Source organism: Oncorhynchus gorbuscha, linkage group LG07 (genome assembly GCF_021184085.1).
Source record: "Oncorhynchus gorbuscha isolate QuinsamMale2020 ecotype Even-year linkage group LG07, OgorEven_v1.0, whole genome shotgun sequence".
Lineage (NCBI taxonomy): Eukaryota > Metazoa > Chordata > Actinopteri > Salmoniformes > Salmonidae > Oncorhynchus > Oncorhynchus gorbuscha.
In genome coordinates, this window is record NC_060179.1 from 64962155 (window position 1) to 64977154 (window position 15000).

Below are 15000 nucleotides of genomic sequence, written 5' to 3' on the forward strand. Positions count from 1 at the left end.
TATGCTTCATATGTATCCGTTTGGACGCACATGTATGAGTTCAGAGCATGATCACGTGTGTATCTGTCTGTGTCTATGTGTGTGTATTTCTGTCCCCACATATCCACATATCCAGGTATGTGTGTGTTTGATTATATATATCCACAAATCCAGGTATGTGTGTGTTTGATTATATATCCCCACATATCCACAAATCCAGGTATGTGTGTGTTTGATTATATATATCCACATATCCAGGTATGTGTGTGTTTGATTATATATCCCCACATATACACAAATCCAGGTATGTGTGTGTTTGATTATATATCCCCACATATCCACAAATCCAGGTATGTGTGTGTTTGATTATATATCCCCACATATCCACATATCCAGGTATGTGTGTGTTTGATTATATATCCCCACATATCCACATATCCACATATCCAGGTATGTGTGTGTTTGATTATATATCCCCACATATCCACATATCCAGGTATGTGTGTGTTTGATTATATATCCCCACATATCCACATATCCACATATCCAGGTATGTGTGTGTTTGATTATATATCCCCACATATCCAGGTATGTGTGTGTTTGATTATATATCCCCACATATCCAGGTATGTGTGTGTTTACCACTTTTCCAGTACATAACTACTTCTCTCCCTCCTCCAGGTGTGCCTCAGCCAGACATTGTGTGTGTTTACCACTTTTCCAGTACATAACTACCACTTTTCCAGTACATAACTACCTCTCTCCCACCTCCAGGTGTGCCTCAGCCAGACATTGTGTGTGTTTACCACTTTTCCAGTACATAACTACCTCTCTCCCTCCTCTAGGTGTGCCTCAGCCAGACATTGTGTGTGTTTACCACTTTTCCAGTACATAACTACCTCTCTCCCTCCTCTAGGTGTGCCTCAGCCAGACATTGTGTGTGTTTACCACTTTTCCAGTACATAACTACCTCTCTCCCTCCTCTAGGTGTGCCTCAGCCAGACATTGTGTGTGTTTACCACTTTTCCAGTACATAACTACCTCTCTCCCTCCTCTAGGTGTGCCTCAGCCAGACATTGTGTGTGTTTACCACTTTTCCAGTACATAACTACCTCTCTCCCTCCTCTAGGTGTGCCTCAGCCAGACATTGTGTGTGTTTACCACTTTTCCAGTACATAACTACCTCTCTCCCTCCTCTAGGTGTGCCTCAGCCAGACATTGTGTGTGTTTACCACTTTTCCAGTACATAACTACCTCTCTCCCTCCTCCAGGTGTGCCTCAGCCAGACATTGTGTGTGTTTACCACTTTTCCAGTACATAACTACCTCTCTCCCTCCTCCAGGTGTGCCTCAGCCAGACATTGTGTGTTTACCACTTTTCCAGTACATAACTACCTCTCTCCCTCCTCTAGGTGTGCCTCAGCCAGACATTGTGTGTGTTTACCACTTTTCCAGTACATAACTACCTCTCTCCCTCCTCCAGGTGTGCCTCAGCCAGACATTGTGTGTGTTTACCACTTTTCCAGTACATAACTACCTCTCTCCCTCCTCTAGGTGTGCCTCAGCCAGACATTGTGTGTGTTTACCACTTTTCCAGTACATAACTACCTCTCTCCCTCCTCTAGGTGTGCCTCAGCCAGACATTGTGTGTGTTTACCACTTTTCCAGTACATAACTACCTCTCTCCCTCCTCCAGGTGTGCCTCAGCCAGACATTGTGTGTTTACCACTTTTCCAGTACATAACTACCTCTCTCCCTCCTCTAGGTGTGCCTCAGCCAGACATTGTGTGTGTTTACCACTTTTCCAGTACATAACTACCTCTCTCCCTCCTCCAGGTGTGCCTCAGCCAGACATTGTGTGTGTTTACCACTTTTCCAGTACATAACTACCTCTCTCCCTCCTCTAGGTGTGCCTCAGCCAGACATTGTGTGTGTTTACCACTTTTCCAGTACATAACTACCTCTCTCCCTCCTCCAGGTGTGCCTCAGCCAGACATTGTGTGTGTTTACCACTTTTCCAGTACATAACTACCTCTCTCCCTCCTCCAGGTGTGCCTCAGCCAGACATTGTGTGTGTTTACCACTTTTCCAGTACATAACTACCTCTCTCCCTCCTCTAGGTGTGCCTCAGCCAGACATTGTGTGTGTTTACCACTTTTCCAGTACATAACTACCTCTCTCCCTCCTCCAGGTGTGCCTCAGCCAGACATTGTGTGTGTTTACCACTTTTCCAGTACATAACTACCTCTCTCCCTCCTCCAGGTGTGCCTCAGCCAGACATTGTGTGTGTTTACCACTTTTCCAGTACATAACTACCTCTCTCCCTCCTCCAGGTGTGCTTCAGCCAGACATTGTGTGTGTTTACCACTTTTCCAGTACATAACTACCTCTCTCCCTCCTCCAGGTGTGCCTCAGCCAGACATTGTGTGGTATAAGGATGCGGTGCCCATCAGTCCAGTGAAGACCCCGAGGTACAGGGTGTTGGTGGGAGGCAGTCTGCAGGTCAACGGCCTTCTGCCCGATGACACAGGGATGTTCCAGTGTTTTGCCCGGAACCTGGCTGGAGAGGTGCAGACCAACACCTACCTGGCTGTCACTAGTGAGTCTCCATGCTGTTCTTTTGATCCTTTTTACTCACCGTCTCAGTCCTCACGCTCCCTTTACTCATTCATTCTACATACTTCCTGTGTTGATGTGTACCACTTATTTCAACCCTGTTATCCGAATGAATGAATGGTTCTGTTAGTACACCCCTCCCTCTCTCTACCTGAAGCACCGTCCTGGAATCTGTCTCAGCCTACCTGGTTTATTGCTGCTCTCCCTAGCCCTCCCTGTTCTCTATCGGTGTGCCACGTACCCCTCCCTCTCTCTACCTGAAGCACCGTCCTGGAATCTGTCTCAGCCTACCTGGTTTATTGCTGCTCTCCATGTTCTCTATCGGTGTGCCACGTACCACTCTCTTCTCTTTCAAACTAACTCTCTTTCTTTACCTTCCTCTCTTTCTCTCTCTCTCTCTGTCACTTCTACATCTAGGATGTTCTGATGTCATCTTCTAAGACTTTGATTAATTGCCTGTTGGGAACGGGGCAGAAGGCTTTGTCAACCTGTCTTTTCCCTTTTCCTTCACTCCCTCGCTCTCTCTCTTCCGCACTCTCTCTCTTTCTTCCTGGGTTGTGAGTGGATGGTATGAAGGGAATGACTGCTGTGTTGATCCTGGGAGTGTTAGAGCTACAAAGTGCTCGCTGAACACAGATCCAGGACAGAGAAAAAGTCTGTCTGAGGCACAGCCATTAATGTCTGGAGGGGTTTGATGAGTTTCTATTGAAGACAACTTCTTTCCCTCACCTCTCTGTAACCCTCTGCCTGCCTTTGTGCTTCCAATCAATGTGTGTGTGTGTGTGTGTGTGTGTGTGTGTGTGTGTGTGTGTGTGTGTGTGTACATGCGTGTGTTTGTATGTCTTTTTTTCAACAACAAAAATGTACCTGCACCGTACCTTCTCTCTCAACAGTATGTGTTGTCCGTGTCTCTAACCTGCTCTCTCTCCGTCTCTCGTGTGTACGTGTGTGTCTCCCCTCAGGCATCGCCCCTAACATCACAGCTGGGCCATCCGACAGTACAGTGATTGATGGCATGTCAATCATCCTCCACTGTGAAACATCAGGAGCTCCCAGACCGGCCATCACCTGGCAGAAAGGTCAGACTCTCTCCACTGCACCCCTCCACCAGGCACACACTGTGTCATAGGGGAGAAGCAGACATTCACAATATGTTTTTTCCATTATGATTGAATAATGGACTTAACCAGAATGGAGCAGTCCAAACATAACATTACTCAAATATCTGCAAAAGGCTGGATGAATCCACAGTATATCCCATGGTATCAGTCTATCTAGCTCATGCAGACATAATACCAGCCATTAGTTTAATAAGTTTTTTATTTCCCCTTTATTTAACCAGGTAGGCCAGTTGAGAACAAGTTCTCATTTACAACTGCAACCTGGCCAAGATAAAGCAAAGCAGTGCGACACAGACAACAACACAGTTCTCATGGAATAAACAAACATACAGTCAATAATAGAATATAAAAATATATATACAGTGTGTGCAAATTAGGTAGGATAAGGGAGGTAAGGCAATAAATAGGCCATAGTGGCAAAATAATTACAATATAGCATTAACACTGAAGTGATAAGTGTGCAAGTAGAGATACTGGGGTGCAAAGGAGCAAAATAAATCAAATAAATAACAGTACTGGGATGAAGTAGTTGGATGGGCTATTTACAGATGGGCTATGTACAGGTGCAGTGATATGTGAGCTGCTCTGACAGCTGATGCTTAAAGCTAGTAAGGGAAACATGAGTCTCCAGCTTCAGTGATTTTTGCAGTTCGTTCCAGTCATTGGCAGCAGAAAACTGGAAGGAAAGTTGACCGAAGGAGGAATTGGCTTTGGGGGTGACCAGCGAAATATACCTGCTGGAGCGCTTGCTGTGGGTGGGTGCTGCTATGGTGACCAGTGAGCTGAGATAAGGCATGGGCTTTACCTAGCAGAGACTTATAGATGACGTGGAGCCAGTGGGTTTAGCGACGAATATGAAGCGAGGGCCAGCCAACGAGAGCATACAGGTTGCAGTGGAGGGTAGTATATGGGGCTTTGACAAAACGGGTGGCACTGTGATAGACTGCATCCAATTTGCTGAGTAGAGTGTTGGAGGCTATTTTGTAAATGACATCGCCAAAGTCAAGGATTGGTAGGATAGTCAGTTTTACGAGGGTATGTTTGCCAGCATGAGTGAAGGATGCTTTGTTTGCGAAATAGGAAGCCGATTCTAGATTTAATTTTGGATTGGAGATGCTTAATGTGAGTCTGGAAGGAGAGTTTACAGTCCAACCAGACACCTAGGTATTTGTAGTTGTCCACATATTCTAAGTCAGAACCGTCCAGAGTAGTGATGCTGGACGGATGTGCAGGTGTGGGCAGCGATTTTGAGCCACCGGTCTCTTTTGCAAATTAACATTGAATACAAAATTAAATCAATAAATAGTAACAATCAATCAATCAGTTACCACAAACAGTTTCCCCAGCTTCTCCTACATTTTCCAAACCCAACAAGACATCAGAGGTCAATTACAAAAACTCATATGAGTGTCCCCATTTAACTGTGTTTCTCTCTCTCCCTTTCTCTCTCTCTTTCCCACTCTCTCTCTCTACCCCCAGGTGAGCGTGTCCTGGCCAGTGGTTCTGTCCAGCTGCCCAGGTTCACCCTGCTGGAGTCAGGCAGCCTGCTCATCTCTCCCTCCCACTTATCAGATGCTGGCACCTATACCTGCATGGCCAGCAATTCCCGGGGCATAGACGAGGCTGCTGCTGACCTGTTGGTGTGGGGTGAGTGTGTGTGTGTAGGTGGGAGGAGGGAGTGTCTTGTGCACTGCGTCGGTCCCTGGGTGAGACTCGCTAAATCTTGCACATTTTGATGATGTCACATAGCAGACTATTATCTGATTGGTTGATGGACTTGATCCAGGGACAACGTGTGACTTGTTCCAGTGACAAAATGTGCCACTTGGTGAAATCAGAACATGTGTGTTCATGCATCCACTCTCTCTCTCCCCTATAGCTCGTACACGTATCAACACTCCCCCTCAGGACCAGAGTGTCATCAAAGGGACCAAGGCCACCATGACCTGTGGAGTTACACACGACCCCAGTGTCACCGTTAGGTAGGAGATCACACACCAATCACGATGTATAGTGACACAAATGCACACACACAACGCATCCACACACACACATCCACCAACCAAACCACCCACCGACCAACATACAAACACAGAGAGACACACACATAGAAGCACAGAATAGTGCTGAGCGATTAACCAAAATGTGGCTTATTTTTCTGTTTTTAAACAACTCATGGACAACATTGTTCAATTATTTCTCTAAAGATAAACCTGTGCGATCTAGTAGGGAGATGTAGTCTCCAAAGGCTAAACTTCTACATAGTTTAGAGCAAAATTACAATGTGTTTTGCATCATTAACTACAATGACCATTTTCAATTGCGTGCCTACTTGTCCGGTCTGTGTGTTCCTGAGGCCCCTGCTACGTTAGGTTAGTGTCAGACAAACCCTGAGAGAAGAGACAGAAGAATGTGTGATGGAGAGGGATAGAAAGCTGTTGTTTCGAGGTATCTCTACCTGAAAATAAATGATCTAAGTGATTTGATAGTTGGTATTCAGCAGTCATAAAAGTATGCCTTATTTACTTTGAAGAACTACTAAAATAGTGATTTTGTCAGACAACGTAGGCAGCAGCTCTATAGAGATGAGATGATGACTTGGAATGAATAATAAAGTCATCATATAAAACAAATATAATATATACAACAACTGAAATATTTCATTAAACTAAAGTAATGTGAGTAAATGATGGTTAATAATTGATAAGCAGTAATGGGTATCACTACCATTATGGGACTTTTACTACTTATTGTATTCTATGTTGTTACAGCATTCAACCCACATAATGCATTGTGCATTTAATTACCCAAAAAATAATTGAAACCAAAATTGAAAACTGTGATAATTGTTTAAATAATCAAGACGAAACCGAACCAACCTTACAAAAGCACTGATCGCTCAGCATTAACACACAGACACACACGTACACTTTTCTCCAACCTTACATACAACAGCACACACTAACAATGCACAAAATGACAAGGTCACAGAGGCCCGAGACTACACCTGCTGTGCATGTTAAGAAGCAATACACCTGCAGCACCTTCCCACCTGTCCTACAATAACACCACAGTCTAGAAATATTGAGCTGTGTGACGTAGGACACTAATACAAAGTATAGTCAAGTTCAATAGCTGTCAGTATTCAGATCTCACTCTCCATCTCTCTCCATGACTGTGTGTGTGTGTGTGTGTGTGTGTGTGTGTGTGTGTGTGTGTGTGTGTGTGTGTGTGTGTGTGTGTGTGTGTGTGTGTGTGTGTGTGTGTGTGTGTGTGTGTGTGTGTGTGTGTGTGTGTGTGTGTGTGTGTGTGTGTGTGTGTGTGTGTGTGTGTGTGTGTGTGTGTGTGTGTGTGTGCTAGGCATTTGAGCTGATCATTTGTGATGTGTTTGAATCAGTCTTTTGATATGCTAGTGCCAGAGACAGTGTTTTCCTGCCCAGTATCCTGCTGCTGTGCTTGGCTACAGTCAAAGTGTGAGAAATGAAAGGAGCCTATAATAGCCCTGGACTTGCCTTTTAATGAAAAGCGAACCGTCAGGGGGATTCTTCTGATTTTTCTGACACATACACACACACCGCAGCAATTAGTACGCCACTGTGTGTGTGTGTGCGAGTGTGGATGTGTGATAGTGTGTTTATATAGCAGAGAGAATGCGTGCAAGAGGGAAAATATTGATTGACGCTTTGGAACCACACACTTCAAACTGGCACAAAGTCGTTCAGATAATCTTCTATTGTACATGTACACTACATGGCCATAAGTATGTGGTCACCCCTTCAAATTAGTGGGTTCGGCTATTTCAGCCACACCCGTTGCTGACAGGTGTGTCAAATCGAGCACGCTGACATGTAATCTCCATAGACAAACATTGGCAGTAGAATGGCCTTACTGAAGAGCTCAGTGACTCTCATAAGATGCCACCTCTCCAACAAGTCAGTTCAACAAGTCAAATTTCTGCCCTGCTGGAGCTGACCCGGTCAACTGTAAGTGCTGTTATTGTGAAGTGAAAACTTCTAGAGCAACAACTGCTTAGCCGCTGCTTAGTGGTAGGCCACACAAGCTCACAGAACAGGACTGCCGAGTGCTGAAGCATGTAGCAGCTGTCCACATACTTTTTCTGTTATTTTCCGTGTAGTTGAGCAATGGTAACTAACATCCAAACTAACTGTGTGTTATACTGTAGGTATGTATGGGAGAAGGAGGGCTCGGTCATCAACGCCCAGTCTATCCCCCGTATCCGGCTGGACTCGGATGGTACCCTTCACATCTCCCAGACCTGGTCAGGTGACATCGGGACCTACACCTGCAGGGTCACCTCTGTAGGGGGCAACGACTCACGCAGCGCACACCTCCGAGTCAGGTAACACCATCTCCATCTCCCTCTTTATCGTCCTCTTGTTTTCTCTCCCTCTCTTTCATGCTCATCCTGTGGTGAACAAGAGATGCTGTGTTTTTTTCTCTGTTCTCCTCGTTATGGCCTTTTTGAAATTCTCTCTAAATATCTTGTTCTCATTTTAACACAAGCACGGACGCTGTTTTCTGTTTTCTCACCTTCAACATTTTCAAACTTTCTGACTTTTTGCACACCTCACCTTCTTTCTCCACATCTGACTCATTTTCAGCCTCTGAAGACAGTGAAATTTTGCCCTGGAGACACAGACTCACCACTCCAGTCTCCTGTCTCTCACCTGTTTCACCCCGCTCTTGTCCAGTAGGCAGTAGCGGTGCGTGGGTAAAATCACTGGGGAAGCCAAGCCCCCCCCCCCGTGAAATATTTTTGTTTATAACAAAACTGGAATTCAACCAGTTTCAAAGCATATTGCATCTACAGTAACAGACAGTTACATGACCTACATACAGCATGGTCAAGCAAGTAAATTTTTCCGACAGTTTCGGACCACTAAACAACTATTGATTTAGTACCCACAGAATTACAGCAAGTCACAAAGAAAACAGGAACTGCCTCCACTACTCCAGCACCATTTACACTTCAACATTTCATCATCAAATCACTTCTGCTTAGTCTAATACAGTGACAACTAAAAGATACTAAAAACGATTTAGTCCAATCAACTTGGGCTAAGTATAATGTGGCTATCCATGGTTCTGATTTGTGTGTGTGTGTGTGTGTGTGTGTGTGTGCGTTCGTGCAAGTAAAAAAACATGTTGACTCCCACTAATGCCATCCTCCTCTCTTTCATGTTGACAAAACGGTCTATCACTATTTTGTTGTCCTAGGCTACCTGGCTAAAATGCTTGCTCGCTAGCCTAACTTCCATTCATGAGTAACGTTAGCTAGTTAACATTAGCCTTCTACATCTAGCTACATATTGAACTTCCATCCTCTCAGTCCAGGGGCACAACAATGAATGAATTAATGGTTGAATCTGAATCGCCATTACAATCATTGGCCAGTACAGAGAATGAAGTAACACCAAATCCCTATCTCCATCCATGGCTAATTCAGGAAAGGGATCATTTTTAGCTAGCTTGCTAGCCACCGGCGGACAACTCCACGAGATGCAACAATTCAAGTTTTTCTGTCAATGATGTATTGCTCTCAATGGGATTTGATAGGAGCCAAAATCCAAGATGGCTTCCCTTGACACATTGTTTTGGTGCACCAGGACCATTCACAGTCGAGCTAACTCAGGTTAGCTCAGTTTAGCACAATGCTGATTGGCAAATGTTTGTATACTTTTTTATCAAGGGAGGCCAAATGCTCGCTGGCTTCACTTGCCTTCAATGCTACGGGCTAGAGGTCTACCGATTATGATTTTTCAATGCCGACACGATTATTGGAGGACCCCCCCCCAAAAAATGATACCGATTAATTGCCTGATTTTTATTTATTTATTTATTTGTAATAATGACAATTACAACAATACTGAATGAACACTTTTATTTTAACTTAATATAATACATTATAGGAATAATAGGACTATTTCTCTCTATACCATCTGTATTTCAAATACCTTTGACTATTGGATGTTCTTATAGACACTTTAGTATTGTCAGTGTAACAGTATAGCTTCTGTCCCTCTCCTCGCCCCTACCTGGGCTCGAACCAGGAACACATCAAAAACAGCCATCCTCGAAGCATCGTTATCTATTGCTCCACAAATGCTGCGGCCCTTGCAGAGCAAGGGAAACAACTACTTCAAGGTCTCAGAGCGAGTGCCATCACCGATTGAAACGCTATTAGCGCGCACCCCGCTAACTAGCTAGCAATTTCACATCTGTTACACCAGCCTAATCTCGGGAGTTGAGAGGCTTGTCATAAACAGCTCAATGCTTGAAGCACAACGAAGAACTGCTGGCAAATGCACGAAAGTGCCGTTTGAATGAATACTTACGAGCCTGCTGCTGCCTACCACCGCTCAGTCAGACTGCTCTATCAAATATCAAATCATAGACTTAATTATAACATAATAACACACAGAAATATGAGCTTTAGGTCATTAATATGGTCAAATCCGGAACCTATCATTTCGAAAACATAAAGTTTATTCTTTCAGTGAAATACGGAACCGTTCTGTATTTTATCTAACTGGTGGCATCCCTAAGTCTAAATATTGCTGTTACATTGTACAACCTTCAATGTTATGTCACAATTATGTACAATTCTGGCAAATTAATTACAGTCTTTGTTAGGAATAAATGGTCTTCACACAGTTCACAACGAGCCAGGCGGCCCAAACTGCTGCATATACCCTGACTGCTTGCACGGAACACAAGAGAAGTGACACAATTGCCCTAGTTAAAATAAAGTCATGTTAGCAGGCAATATTAACTAAATATATACTTATGTATTGATTTTAAGAAAGGCATTAATGTTTATGGTTAGGTACATTGGTGCAACGACATTGCTTTTTTTGCGAATGCGCTTGTTAAATCATCACCTGTTTGGCGAAGTAGGCTGTGATTCAATGATAAATTAACAGGCACCGCATCGATTATTTACAACGCAGGACACACTAGATAAACTAGTAATATCATCAACCATGTGTAGTTAACTAGTGATTATGTTAAGGTTGATTGTTTTTACAAGATACTTTTAAAGCTAGCTAGCAACTTACCTTGGCTTCTTGCTACCCTCACGTAACAGGTAGTCAGCCTGCCATGCAGGCTCCTCGTGGAGTGCAATGTAAGGAAGGTGAAAATCTGAGTTTACATTGGCGTATTAGATTCACTAGTTACAAAAACATCCAGTGATTTTGCATAGCCACATCATTCAACAGAAATACTCATCATAAATGTCAGATTTCAGAAAAACCTTACGGAAAAAGAAACGCATGCAATAATCTGAGACGGCGCTCAAAAGTAAAAACACCATAGCCGCAAAGATGTCGTCAACATAAACAAGAAATTACATGATAAATATACCCTTACCTTTGATGATCTACATCAGAAAGCACTCCAGGAATCCCAACTCCACAATAAATGTTTGTTATTTATGTCCAAATACCTTCTTTTGTTAGCGCGTTTGGTATACATATCCAAACTCTGGTCAGCGTTATATCGGACAAAAACTTCAAAAAGTGATATTACCGGTCGAAGAAACATTTCAAACTAAGTACAGAATCAATCATTAGGATGTTTTTACCTAAAAAAGTTCCAACCGGAGTACTCCTTCTTCTCTTCGTGAGCAATGGAACGCAAGTGACTACCATGAGGAATAAACATAATCAGAAAATGGCTGACTGCCAGACACCTGACTGATTCTGCTATCAGTCACTACCACAACATCATAGAAGTGTCTTTATAATTTCTATTGATGGTTGACATCTAGTAGAACCCCTAGGCAGTGCAACATCATTCATATCTCAAGGGGATTTCATTGGGGACTCTAGTGAATACATACAAAGCTCAGATTTCTCACTTCCTATTTTGATTTCAACTCAGGATTTTTCCTGCCCATATGAGTTCTGTTATACTCACAGACATCATTCAAACAGTTTTAGAAACTTTAGAGTGTTTTCTATCCAATACTAATAATACAATGCATATATTAGAAACTGAGACTGAGGAGCAGGCCGTTTACTTTAGGCACCTTATTCATCCATGCTACTCAATACTGCCCCCCAGCCATAAAATGTTAAATAACATTTTTTTTTTAAACGGCCACAATCGGTGTCCAAAAATGGCGATTACCGATTGTTATGAAAACTTGAAATCGGCCCCAATAAATCGGCCATTCCGATTAATCGGCCGACCTCTACTACTGACGGCAACAACGTCATACTCATTCTGACCAGACAGTATCAGATAGATGACCTACACGTAGAGAGACAGATGGGTGCTGTTTCACTCACTCTGAGGCTTTCTCCTGTGAGATACATTCAGCCTCTTGTGAATTGAAGGATAACTATGAAACACAGAGAGACGAAAGATCGATTATTTAAAGTTTTTGCCATTTTTGGGGGGAAGCCTTGCTTCCCTTGGCTTCCATGAATACACACCACTGTTCCTGTCTGTCTATCTCTCTTTTCTTCTCTGCCCTTCTCTCTTAGGTTCCCATAATGAAGGATTTTGAGTGATTCTTACCTCTAAGAATTGATTAGGAAAACGAATCCAGTCATATCTCCTCTGTCTGCCCGCCTCTCTGATGAGCTCCCTGACTATCTGTCTATCTTCCCCTCACAGGCAGCTGCCCTATGCCCCAGAGAACCCTGTGTCTCTGCTGAGCTCCTCAGAGAAGAGGGCCATCAACCTGACATGGGCCAAACCCTTTGACGGGAACAGCCCCCTAATCCACTACGTCCTGGAGGTCTCCGAGAACAGTGAGTGATCTCAGATGGACACCTGCCAGATGACGCAGAAGTTAATCCGCTGCTCTACGGAGCGCTACATACTTTCAGTCTGAACCTGCCATCCTAGAAGTCGTTTGTGTGACTTCAAAAAGGGGTGTTGTCCACAGCACATTCATCAGCGATTGGATCGTCTCTAACAAATCTAACCAATCAAAGTTTCAAAGTTGATGACGCCCATCATGTAGGCAGGCTCTTCCCCAGCCCATTGGTTTCTGGGACCAGTCAGAAGGGTCAGAATATTCTCATTCTAGAAATCGTACGGGAGGGAGGCAAATCCAGACTCATTATGCAGAAGAAACATAATTTTGTCTGGAGCGATGTGGAAAGGTAGCCAGGCAAGGAGTAGCCAGGGAGGAAAGAAATTCAACTAGAGGAGGAGAGTAGAATGAGAAAAATAGAATGAGAAAAAAGAGACCACTTTTAGTTAGAGGAATAGAAGGAATAAGGATTAGATCATCCGCTGATTGTATGTCTGTTCTCTCTCCCTGTCCTAGACGCTCCCTGGGCTATCCTCCTGGCCAACATAGAGCCTGAGTCGACCGCGGTGACAGTCAGTGGGCTCATCCCAGCACGCTCCTACCAGTTCCGCCTGTGTGCCGTCAATGACGTGGGAAAGGGACAGTTCAGCAAGGAGACTGACCGGTAAGTGGATAAATTAATGAACAATTGTGTGAGTTAGCTAGTTAGTTAGTAAGCGTGTACATGAGCTTGGGCAAGCAGGTGAGGGTCCTCAGAGGATCCTTCTCTCCCCTCTGAAGCCACTTATATCATGCTATTCAATGATAACAGCCCACTCAGTCTCCCAGACAACAAGTGTGTGATCCCCTGTCCTAGTACACATTGTCAATGGTGTGTGCGTGTGTGTGTTTATCTGCTGAAGGAACAGTATTTGAGCCGATGCAGCCAGACACACACCACCACCTCACTCACTCAGAGAGGGATTTGGGGGTGTCCCAGGAGAGTGTGGAGATCAGGTTGGCTTCACTAGCCTGAGTCACTTCGGAAATTGTACAGTGTGTCTCCTTTAAAACGACCCCCCCCCCCCTGCATCCCAAGTGGCACGCTATTCCCTGTATAGTGCACTACTTTTTAACCAGGGCCCATAGCGCAACTGTCCTCTTACACCGGCTAGCAAGTCACTGCAGCTCAAATGCAAACTGTTGGATCCCCGGCCATCTCCAGCTGAGAGTAGAGCCATAGGGCTCCCGCCCGACAGCGCAGGGATTCACATCGAGCACTTTGTGCTTCCATTTGATCGCTACTCCGCCTCGCTTCAGAAGCTTCATACAGTATCTCTCTCTTTGGTTTTGACAGGGTAGGAATAAACTGTAGGGTTTTACTGGATTTAATTGATTGAGCATCATCTGACTGGTGCACTGTGTTCTGTGGTCTTAGCCTTTTCACTCTCTGGGATGGTACCTTATGTCTCCATCTGTAGGGGATATTTTAGGAAAAGGCGTAATCATTATTTTTCCACAGCTGAAATAGGTAGATAGGATGAATGCTGAGAGCCAATGCAAGACAAAGAGGTCATGACAGTGGTTCTCATAGTTGTAGAGAGACACAGTTCATTGCCAGATCAGTAAATCAACAGGGACAACAGCGTAAAATGCAGTCTTAGGAGTATTGAAATCTGTGTGTGATGTGACCCTCCTCTTTGGACAGATAAACAAACATCCCTCTTTCTTCCCCTCATTTCTCTCTGTATCTGTATCTTGTTCCCTACTTTCTCTCTCTATCGCCACTCTCTGCAGTGTATCTCTACCAGAGGAACCTCCCAGTGCTCCTCCCCAGAACGTGATCGCCAGCGGCCGCACCAACCAGTCCATCATGATCCAATGGCAGCCCCCACCAGAGAGCCACCAGAACGGGATCCTCAGAGGCTACAGCGTCCGGTGAGAACACAACACCATGGGATGACAGGATGGGTTGGCTGCTATAACCCTGGTTCTCTGAATGAAGGACGAGAAGTAAAATGAAGTAAAACCACTGTCTGTGGTTTAATGTGAGAGAAAGAGTTGTTTATGGGGTAGGCCTACTGTTGTAGTCTCTGGCAGTTTATCAATAAGGTTAAACTCCGTTTACAGTAGGTTTGTTGCTGGTTGTGTCATGGTGTAGACCAAATAAGGAGGCAGGCATTCTGTAGATATTCCAATCCTTTAGAGTTAGAGCCAATGTCGTCATCGTCATCTGCTCACTCTGGCGAGTGCTGTAGTCTTGTGCTCTGTTTCCCTCTGCTGTAGCTGTTATGTACTACAGTACCTAGTATGAAAACACTGGCGTGGTCTCAGGTACCGTGATACAAAAACGCAAGAGTTGAATGCCTTGTTCTCCGAGTAAGAATCCGTTTGTGCTCAGTTTCTGCACCCTCGGTGGCCTTGTGACTACAATCGACTCATACTTGATTACCTTCTCAGGTATTGTCTAACAGGTCTGCCGATGGAGTATCAAAGTAACAACATCTCCAAACCA

At 44.3% G+C, this 15000-nt stretch overlaps 1 protein-coding gene across 5 annotated transcripts in view; it reads left to right on the top strand.

The window, feature by feature from the left end:
• sdk2b (sidekick cell adhesion molecule 2b) overlaps window positions 1-15000 on the top strand; it is a 539954-nt gene that overhangs the window by 468926 nt on the left and 56028 nt on the right. For all 5 annotated transcript variants that reach the window (XM_046357200.1, XM_046357198.1, XM_046357201.1 and 2 more), the window contains exons 9-16: window positions 2383-2577; window positions 3557-3673; window positions 5195-5362; window positions 5595-5697; window positions 7899-8075; window positions 12362-12498; window positions 13023-13170; window positions 14283-14423. In XM_046357200.1, coding sequence (XP_046213156.1) covers window positions 2383-2577; window positions 3557-3673; window positions 5195-5362; window positions 5595-5697; window positions 7899-8075; window positions 12362-12498; window positions 13023-13170; window positions 14283-14423 — 1186 coding nt within the window. The remainder of the gene's footprint in view (window positions 1-2382; window positions 2578-3556; window positions 3674-5194; window positions 5363-5594; window positions 5698-7898; window positions 8076-12361; window positions 12499-13022; window positions 13171-14282; window positions 14424-15000) is intronic.